Here is an 11,072-nt window from a genome sequence, read left to right as displayed (position 1 = left end):
ACGACAGAACCGCTGTTTTGAATCTCCAACATTGAGGAAATACTTTGGGACAAATGGCGTAAGAAAATGACCACAGTGTGACAACTGTGAAAAACAAATAAGGCAGAGATAAGAAACAAAGGCATTTCCTGCTTTTGAAGAGAAAGGTAGGCCATCATCGATGTGTGCCTATCTGAGGGTAAAATCAAAACACTCAACCACCCAGAGATTCTGGTTGGGCCGGGCCACAAATTCCCAAAATGTTTACATCACAGTTGACCCGAGTCCACCTTTAAATAAAGCTACAACATGTTTAATATGAGCCGAGTCCATGTTTAACACATGATCTGCACCAATTACTGAATAACTTTTACTTCACGGTTTGAAGGTCTGCTGCCTGTGTCCCAGCGATTAGAGTGTTAAAATCCTTTAAAAATAAGATCAAGACACTTTAAACCCCGTTGAATGAAGTTTGGTCCAAGGGAACCCAGAGCCAGGCAATGTTTTGGTTTGATCTTTTATTGTTCTTCACTAGCGTCGGATACTAAGATTGAGACACCGTCATGTTGTGGTGAGCAATTTCATTGGCCTTGATGAAGATAAGAAACATGATTGTGATTTCTCACAATGAGGTCTGAAGTTTTATTGAGATTTTGACCTAACATAGAATATCTCTTTATTGTCATTGTACAGGTAGGATACAACAAAAATTTGTCCTCATAATTATAGTTTGATTCATCTTTGAATGTATAAGCAGATATGATTATGCAAAGATTATATTTAATGCGTATATTCCATATGATTGTCATAAAAAAATTTACCATATTCAGTAAAAAAAAAATTCTTTTTCATGCGTGATATATAATTGATACAATCACTCTTCCCTTTATTAAAAAATTAAAATTAAAAGACATTAAAAGACTACAGGTACTTCAACCATGTTCATCCGCTCTAATAAAAGAATATGTGCAATAGTGCAAAGTGGCAAAAATACAGCATGTTTACCACCTACGCCGAGCAAAGAACCGACGTTAGGCCGGCCGTGCTGCTGATCGTTCACTCAGCGTGACAGTAGTTTTTGTACCGTCTCGACTGACCGTACCCACAGGCTTCAGGCTTGTAGCCCTGAAGGGAGGAAAAGGAGGAAAGGTCAAAAGGTAGTCAAACAGAAGCACATCACCCCTACAAAGCATATTGTATCGCCCATGTACACTGTAGCATTGTTCCACCAATCATATTACAACCAGAGCTTATTCACAGAGAAGGAGTTATTAGAGGATAAGTTTACTGGTTTTCAACCCAGGCCTTGTTAGTAGTTAGTTGGTATCCATCATTTGTAACTGTTCACAGCCCCACTTTACTTTTGAGAAACTTACTGATCTGCTGCAACTTCTCACTGTGCCAGAGTGCAGCCCAACAGGGCAGGAAAGTCCCATGTCTACGAGTGTATTTGTGTGCGAGTATTACATTCTTTTTTACATGTTTTGAATACATTTATTACGACTTTATGCAGTTGCCGAAGTCCATCTCAAGTGTAACGGTTAGCTACAGTATGAAGCGGCACAACTTCCTGTTTCTAGTCATACGTTGGCATGCAAATGCAGGATTTGCTACCATTTTCTTATATCTTGGGTAACATATGACACAGTCTGACAATATTGTGAGCGTGCCATTTTCGAAATAAATAAATAAATAAAACAAATAAAATCTGAAAAAGATTTATCATTAAGGCTTATGTGTTTCCCCCATTGGACTGCATTGAAACAAATAGAGAGAAGCTGTAGCAGAGTAGTAAGTTTCTCAACTTGTATAGCATTTAGCGAGGTTGTGTTCTGCACAGTTATAAGTGGAACCAACATTTTCATAAGATGTGGGTTGAGAAATGGCAAATATTTTATTAATAATAAATAATAATAATAATAATAATAAATACAGTTGCAGGCAGCAATACACAGGGTCCAATTTAGTCGTGTTGGGTGCCTTTTACAGTTTCCCGGGTTTCTCTAAAACGCAGCTCGATTTTCTGAGTTTACTTGAATGTACCCCGGTTCCCCCCGGTCTCGTCTCCTGGTTGCTCATCTGGAGGAGCAACCACTATACAGTCTACGCAGCGCAACCCTCCTGTCTTTAAAACAACCGTCCATGTAAGCCTGTAAAACCTAAATTCTCTTTGTTAGAACACTCCGTGTTGTCTGTGGAAATAGAGCTGCTCTCTCAGTGACAGACAGGTGACCGTTTGGTGCCGTGCCGGGCAATCATGACGTAGTGACAGAAGCTAGTTTTCCGATGCATTTTGAGTCCATGAAACGCATCATGGACTCCTACAGATTATATCTTACGACTTCCTCGAATCCCGCAAAGTAAGGAGTAACACAACGCCACACCTAACAGAATGCCTTCATTTACAAAAAGAGAAAAATAAAATACGACGTCAATCAGGCGACGTGCGCATACGCACGCATGCACAGATGCACACGCATGCACAGATGCACACGCATGCACAGATGCACACATTTTGAAACCACTACAGAGAATTGGAGTCTACACTACGCAGCTCGCATGATACGAACAGACGTTCGGAGCCACAAGCTGTACATATATAAGGAATTGGATGATTCTTACTCAAAAAACGAGAACCACCCGAACGAAAGTTTTAGAACGTTGGCGTATCGGCATGAACGTTCTGCTACTTGCGATAAAATTTAACCGGTTTTTCCACTAATTCCTGCTCCGAATGTATATCGATATGGATAACACTTGAACCATGAGATGTCCCGGTTCTAATGAGACTTCAACCATGTCCTTGGGTCCAGCGGTTGTCGCGTTCCAGACACTTTGAGCCCGAAAAACACCAAGGAGAGTAATAATAAAAATCTGTGGGCTAGACCCCCAATAATAATAGTGTAACGCTACCTTGTACGTGGTGCAGACGAGCGCCATGAGGGCATCCATGGCTTTCTTCTGCAGCTCATCTGTGTGCTCCTGTAAAATAATGTGTGTTGAAAGCAATGGGCAAAGGGGTTATTTTGGGAAAAACTATATGAAATTTAAAACAAACATATATCCCAACAGCCCCCACTTTTACACTTACGATAAATTCAAATCAATAAACATTACATAAGAACAATCCACTTTATTCCAGCTCATGACCATGCAATCCACTTTTCTGGCTGAACCTTTGTTTGGCTCAACTTGTCATTAATGCTCCTGCAAAGTATTAAGGAGCCAATGGGCTTGATTCACCAAATGTGCAAAATAAACATCTAATTGCAGGACCAAATTACACCCTTTAGGATCACTTACAGTATTTGGTAAAAGGCTTGTGGTTAATGATGGGATATAAGCTATATGGATCAGCCACAACATTAAACCACCACTAATAACTAACACTGTGTAGTTCCACCTCGTGTCGCCAAAACAGCTCTGACCATGGAGGCATGGACTCCACAAGACCTCTGAATGTGTCCTGTGGTATCTGGCACCAAGACGTTAGCAGCAGATCCTTTAAGTCCTGTACGTTGAGAGATGGGGTCTCCATGGATTGGGCTTGTTGTTCCAGCACATCCCACAGATACTTGATCGGACCCTAACCCCGACCATCCACATTATGTAGAAGAAAACGTGATTCGTCAGACAAGGCCACCTTCTTCCATTGCTCCATGGTCCAGTTCTGACGCTCTGTTCTGTCCATTGCAGGTGGCTTTGGCGGTGGCAGGGGTCAGCATGGGCACTCTGACCAGTCTGCTGATACACAGCCCCATTGTCAGCAAGCTGTGATGCACTGTATGTTCTAACACATTTCTATCATAGCAGCATTACCTTTTTCAATAATCTGTGCTACAGTAGCTCTTCTGTGGAATCGGATCAGACAGGCTAGACTTCTCTCCCCACGTGCATCAATAAGCCATGGGCGCCCCCTGTCGCCGGTTCACCGGTTGTCCTTGCTTGGACCTCTTTTGGTAGGTACTAACCACCGCATACCAGGAACACCCCACAAGACCTGCCATTTTGGTCTGAACCAGTCGTCCAGCCATCACAATTTGGCTGCTCCATGGATCTGCGCTTGGCGCTCGTGGCCTGCTGGGGCGTCTGGTCGGCTGTGGTGGGGCGGGCTTCACACTTGTGGAGCGGAACGTGGGTGGGCATGAGGGTCCCGCCGGCTCGCCTGCTTGGAGGGCGGGGTCTCAGTCTGTCGGTGTGGGGCCTGGATCAGGCCTGCGGTCCGTGCCTGGCGCCCGTGGCCTCGGTTCTGTGCCTGCGTCTTGTGCCTGCACTTGGGGGGGGGGTTGGATGTGTGCGCCCCCTGGGGTGGGGGGGTCTCCTTGTGCTCCCTGGGACTGGGTTATGCTCCTCGGGGCCAGGCGTGGGGTTCGTTCCGCGGGCCTCCGGCTTCTCTGGGGGCCCGGGGGTCTTCTGTGGCTGCAGGGCAGGGTGCTCGGGGCATTCCTGCAGCCATGGGGTGTCTACGCAGCTGCGGAGTTCTGGGCACTTTCCACAACATAATACCAACCTTATACACCACTACCAATTGGGATAAGTCTTGTGCATTCCCTGGTCACACACACACACACACACACACACACACACACACACACACACACACACACACACACACACACACACACACACACACACACACACACACACACACACACACACACACACACACACACTCCTTCCTCATTTACTGCCATAACCATGCCAGGAATAGGCCACGTGCCCAATAGTAGTTCCAGTTCTCCTGTTTTTCAATACATTTTGTCATCCAATGTTTATGTTTTCATGTAAATGTTGTTTGGTTCTATCTTTAATTGTCACACCGTGGTGAATCTCCCTTTCTTGAGTAGTGATGAGTTGTTTATAGACCCAAACACGGTAAATAGTTCTCCAAAGAGGGGGATTGGTGGTGATTCTGTATAACCAAAAACTGTGTTTTCATCTTCTTATAGGTCATGCACAGGACAGAGTTATTGCAGCAGTTCATGATGATTTAAGAATTAATAAAGAGTTGCATTGCAGGTTGAGATGTATATTTAATACAACACAGACAATTAATTCTATTATATAATTATAGAACCCAGAATCGCGATTCTGGCGCTGCCCCTTGAGGCCGCCTGCGCGAGCACCGCGTGTCGATTACGCACATTTGAGTATTTTTCAAGCTTATTGTGCGTAATCACCAGGTGTCATGACATTTCACTGCATATATGTATGACCGTATGTATGTGACAAATAATCTCTTGAACTTGAGAACGTGAACTCCACTTGCAGACTAACTCTGTCCTAGATGCAATGGCACAAATATGTGTTGTGTCCCCAGCATGCTGACAGCACAGGTTAAAAAATAAATATATAAAAAAAAAAAAAATTATTCACTTCACCTGTCAGTGGTTTTAATGTTGTGGCTGAACGGTGTATGTTTATCTCCTGTATGTAAATCAACATGGGGAAGCACCTGAAGCCACGCAAAAATCGAGGGACCGAAACCATGTTTCATGAATCCAAAGTTGATTTGCTGTAGGTGTTCACCAAGAGCAAAAGTAAGAAGAATTTAAAATTGTTTTTTGTAAAAGTAACCAGAGATTTTTTCCAGCTACTCAAGGCGCTGACAACATACCCCGTTGATGGTCACCCAGGGGACATAGTCGTGAGGAGGCTTCAAGGAGGCCGTCTTCATGGCATTCTGGTGCATCAGCTGGTTGCCCTGGTCACCGTCCACACAGCTCTGGATGCTCTCCCAGCTCAAGTCAGGTTGGTAGAGTTCCACACACTGTGGCCCCAAAGCAATGAAACTCAAGGTTAATAATACAGCCATGACAACTGTGAAAAAAACAAATAAATACAAATTTCCCCTTACGCTCTTGGCAGAATGAACGACATCAGTTGAGGATTCCATGCAGTAAATTATCTGGAAGGCAGTGCTTTTCGCCATGTTTAGTAGACACGTCTGTGGGGTTTAACAGCGCATACTTTTAGGAACATGATTTGCTAACAATTTGGAACAACCCAAGACTGTTTTATTAAAATGTTATTAGAACAATAACCATTGAACCCGAATGTAGGAGGTTGCTTACCTCGATCATGTTGCCCAGACACTCCTGTTCTCCGTGCTGGCAAGTAAAATTGTATTTCTGCCCAACAACCGTTTCCTGGAAGAAAGCAGCAACATTTATTTCAGAATTTCCTAATACTCCTAAAGAAGTTCAATCTCAACCCTAGAAAATGGGCGTTTCTGATATTCTTGATGGTGTTGCGGTGTCACTGAAGGGATTCAAACTATCAAATAAATTAATTGGGTCATCTTAGCGTTTCCTCATACCTGAACTAACTAAAGACAAGACACATATCTGAGCTCACTTCCTACTCGAATCGTGAATTCCTTACGTGTGCGTTGCCGTACGGCACCAGCGTGACCTCCAGGATGTCTTGCAGCATGGACCACGTGGGGAAGAGCATCTGGGTGAGGTATCCCCTGCAGCCCGGACACAGGGTCTCGTAGTACAGCTCCAGGCGGACCGGCTCGTCCGTGTGCAGGGATCGGGTCAAATTGGCTTCCAGACACTGCTTCACAACCTTTGGCACAGGTGAACAACGTTCCTTCAGTGTGTGTCAGCACACACACTATTTTTGACCTGGTGGGTCATGGCCTTGATAACCATGATTGGGGGGGAGGGGGGACGGACTAATTCCTTTCCCCTGCTTGGGTCAATATTGGCCCTTTATGCTACTCCCTTACTGGGACTGAGCCATCTGATTTGTGAAAGTGTTTTTTTTCATGTGTCTCTTCTTGACAGAGGATTCGGTGTGTTTAAGCGAACGTGTGGTTTGAAAAACAACGCAACAATGCACATAACAATACTTATAAATATACATATGTCATATATATATATATATGTAATGAAATATCTTTTGTATTTCTTTCCCACAGGCGTTTCCCGCATTGTTAATAAATTCGACTTTCCTTATCTTGAAGCCCACCGCATAAGAATGACATGTCCTACCCCACACTGGATGGCAGACTCCTCGGAGGAACACCACCGTGCCGGGGAATACGAGCAAGAGGAAGAACGAGCCGACAGCCCGAAGTCTGCACTCAGCCAGACCGTCAAAAGGAACAACGGAGCCGCCCTCATCTTCGGCTTCGGGAGGGGAAGGTTTCGGTTCTCAAGGGGGTCGTCGGCGTCCGCGCAGCTGCCTACGGAGGTCCTACCGGGGAGACGCAGCCCACTGCGTCCGACACATGCAACTATATAGCGACACGGCGCTTCCGGGTTTTGGTCCCCCCCCTTCCTGGTGATTGGCTGTCAAAGTCACGTGACCGCCGCTCCGCGTGAAGAGAAGCGGCTCAGCGTGCGCGTGACGTTGTTTTGTAATGAGTCAACACATCACGAGGAAGATCAGGGTCATTAACTTTGAAATAAAGAAAAATGGAATTTATGAACTGGTCTCACACTCACTACATTACCCCGCCCCCCCCTCCCTCATTTTTGTTTTCTAGTCCTGTCATTGCAGACGGTCGGGTGCCTCGACCCCCAAGAACCCTTGGTCCAGAGGTCCAAGTGAATGCACAGAAAGTGGACGACCGGCATCGCCCACACTGAGCGCGCTGAAACATTAAACTGTCGTTCGCGAGTCGGGAGCTGACCCGAGTCAGGAAAACGGTTCCTGGAATATGAGACAAGATCAGACAAGATGGAGCTCATTCGGCTTTAACCCTTCGATGCCTGTCTGACGGTAGCGATTGCGCCCATCCCGACTGACCATCCACCCGTTAACGAGAGAAGTCTTTTTTTTTTTTTTAAATCTGTTTCTTGTCGTAGTACCGTTCAAACGACTTCTTTACCCCATCCTAAAAGACAGAACATATGAGCAGAGATCCGGTCTAGGAAGGATTCAACCAAGCCGGTGTTGTGACAAAGTGGCGTGCTGTAGGAAAACCGTTCGACTTGACTTGTCTGACTCACTTCCCCGTTTATCAAATTCCAATGAAAGACATTTGTGGGCAGAGCCCTTTCACAGACAGACAAGACAAGTTATTTTATGCATCTTTTATTGTTTTGTTTTTGTTTTTCCTCATGTTTTTGTTTTTAAATCATTGCATCAACCTAAAAGAAGGACCATACAGATGAATGAGTACCTGTGTGTGGACAGCAATAATTCTGTAGCAAGTGGTACACGAGAGAGAGAAAACAAAAAGGCGAAAAGTAAATCGGAATCGTCGCATCTGAATCGAGACGAGCCCGAAAGCGACGAGGACACACGGGAAAAGAGAAAAAGAAGAAGAAGCGTCTCCCGTGCATAGAGATCGTGCACACCGCGACCAATAGCCCTCGAAACCGGCTGAACCAACAGTGCTCCCTCTGAGCTGAATTGCACTTTGGTGTTTGGGTTGCTTCCACCGACCGCTGCGTTCGATTCCCTCCGTCGACGCCCAGAGAACACCGGATCAAACGGCGGAACGTCTGTGTGATAAACCAAGTGATCATGTGCGCGGGTTAAAGTTTGATTCGAGATATAGACGACAAAACGTACCTATAGCGAGCGTGTCGAGGCCGCACCTTGATCCACCGCCCGCGAAAAAAAACGGGCCGTGAACATTTTGCAAACGTATCGTAGCCGCCCTGGTCTCCAAAGCGGAAGCAGGTGAAGGGACTACGATACATCCGTGAGAAGTACACGGCCATCGCATCAAAAAAAAGCGAAAGAAGAAAAAAAAAAAATATATATATATATATAAATCTCAAGTCAAAATTTACAGTGATGATTTGAAGAGATCGGATACAGGCGGATATATTAGAAAGGTGTCAGCCCAGGCTTCGCTAGGCTTCGATATTTTGGTTTTTCAAAAGTCTATTTTCTACCGACAGCACCTGTTCATGTAGTTTTTTTGTGTTTGTTTTTTTTCATGCTCATGTAGTGTGTGTGTGTTGTATGCCGTTTAGTGCAAAATCAAGTATAGCGTGCCTCCTGACTCCCCCCGCCCCCGATTGGCCAAGCATCACCCCCGAAAACAAAGCGCACGTTTTCCCCGAGCAGCGCCCTCGGAAAAATCTCTCGGCACTCATGACTCCAGAGAGGCATGGCGATGTAGGCGGTTCAACTGCAAATGCTACTAATGAAAATGCACGCCCGCACACACGCATACAAACTCAAAACACACTCACACGCACGCACACACACACAAATAAAATGGCGCCGTAAGTTAGTCCTGCGCGTACGAGGGCCAGCGTTAGGGTGAAAACGTCAGTCGGCGGGAAAACTTCTCGCGAGGCGGATGAACACACAGTTTAGAACGAGGGGCCCCCGCTCTGAGCCTCGGTGCGATCGATCCGACCGTTGATAACGACAATCACTGAGGGAGCACTGTGCAGACGAGGAAAAGACAAACAAAATAAAAACAAGAAGTGGAAGAACAAGAAGAGTGACAAAAAAAAAAAAAAACAGCGGAGGTGGGGGGGAGTGACCTGAACATTTTCAAGTTTAAAATGACGGAAGGAAGGAAGGAAAGAAAGAAAACTCAAATCAATCCATCAGTCACTTTAAGGGACATGCAGACTGATTATTTTCCAACGCAAAAAACTTGCCATTTGGTTAATTACATAGTGTAAACATTTGTATTCATTTCTGTACGGAGGAACAAAAATCCAAGCTAGCTTATCTTTTCTTTATAGGTTCTGTAAAGGTTATCATAGAATGGATATAAACAAACAACAAAATTACAACAACAAAAATAACAAACTGACAGACAAATCTATTTGCTTTTTTAAAAAGCCCCAAAAAAAAAAAAAAATAAGCCAATTATACTCAGGCACCATAAACAAGCACTTTCTAATGCCATCATTGTTCCATGTACAAAGGTGTGTATTTCAAAAAGGAGTGCTTCTCAACCACTGGATTGTGTACCTGATTTTCCTGCTCGTCGGCAGTTTTGGCCGAATTAAACGTTCGCCTGAATGTATTGCTCGACGTGAAATGCCCCTCTTTAAAAAAAAAAAGAAAAAAAGAAAGATAAAAACAATAGCGACCACAGAGACATACCCAAGTAAGATGCGACGGGGTGAGACGGCGACTGGATGGCGCCAATTCTCACCAAGCCCCAAAATCTCTGAAAAGTAGATTCTCATGATAACAACAACAAACTACTCTTAATTGTCTATTAAATGCAAAGCAGCCGAGACCTCATTTAACAAATAAATGACTGTGTGTACACAAAGGCCAAGCTCTGTGAATAGAAACACGTCGTCTTGATCGTTTTCTATCCTAACTAAAGTCGCTGCCGATGATAAAAACGTTTTCCGGCCTATTTAGTCAAAGAAAAAAAAAAATGAAAAAAAAAAAGGAGATCTGCTCGGTGCATTCGAGCGATCCAGTTCACATCTTTTCTGATTTGTTTCAAGTATAATCCCAAATCAGAATTATATCATCTAAAAAATATAGATATCTAAAAAGGATATATTTCAAAGTATTTCTTCTCTAGTAAGCCTCTCGTTTTTTTCTCAAATCTAAATAGACATCAAATATATTTGTTTTTTTCTCTTTTGTCTTCTGTGAAAGATGTGCTTTATCTACAACAGTCATTCAAGAAATATATTTTACAGTGTACCGAAGCTGACAAAATCATTACCCTTTTCAAGACAATTTCAAATGAAATGAGTGAATAGCAGAGTTGGAACTGAACACGGGAATCGGAGCCGCCTCCGAGTCGAATCAGCATCGCTCGGTCACCAGGGCTCCATCGTCACAAGTACTCTTCCCGAAAAGTCGTTCCGTCTTGCGTTCCGCTTAAAGGGGCAATAGACAACTTTTCAACCCCCCCCCAGCGTTTCCAAGTGGTATTATTGTTTGCACCACTATCGCAAAGGCAACCGGAACGCTTGATGATCGCTCACGACTGACAGCACTCTGGAAATAACAGAAGAAGCATCTTCACTGAAGAGGCGGATTGAAATTGTCAATTTTAGTTGTATTGTGTTTCTGTTGGGCAATAATAAACGTATGTACACAGACGCCGCATCAACTGCTTCGGCCCGTTGCCGTGACACGTCAACGTCGCCACCATATTGAAACAGGCAAGACTGGCCTGTAAACAAAAA

At 44.4% G+C, this 11,072-nt stretch overlaps 1 protein-coding gene across 1 annotated transcript; it reads right to left on the bottom strand.

The window, feature by feature from the left end:
• Nucleotides 1-591: 591 nt before the first annotated feature.
• Nucleotides 592-7,224, bottom strand: ifi30a (IFI30 lysosomal thiol reductase a). The gene is made up of 7 exons (XM_080011706.1): nt 6,981-7,224; nt 6,364-6,552; nt 6,054-6,128; nt 5,837-5,926; nt 5,597-5,749; nt 2,893-2,961; nt 592-1,104 (listed from the first exon to the last, which is right to left on the bottom strand). Exons 1-7 carry the CDS (start codon nt 7,110-7,112, stop codon nt 1,036-1,038), a joined length of 777 nt encoding a protein of 258 aa, XP_079867832.1. The 5' UTR covers nt 7,113-7,224; the 3' UTR covers nt 592-1,035.
• Nucleotides 7,225-11,072: the final 3,848 nt, after the last annotated feature.

Source organism: Zeus faber (assembly GCF_960531495.2).
Source record: "Zeus faber genome assembly, chromosome: 12".
Classification (NCBI taxonomy): domain Eukaryota; kingdom Metazoa; phylum Chordata; class Actinopteri; order Zeiformes; family Zeidae; genus Zeus; species Zeus faber.
The sequence above is the reverse complement of the archived record's forward strand: the minus strand, read 5'-3'. Positions and strand labels throughout refer to the sequence as shown.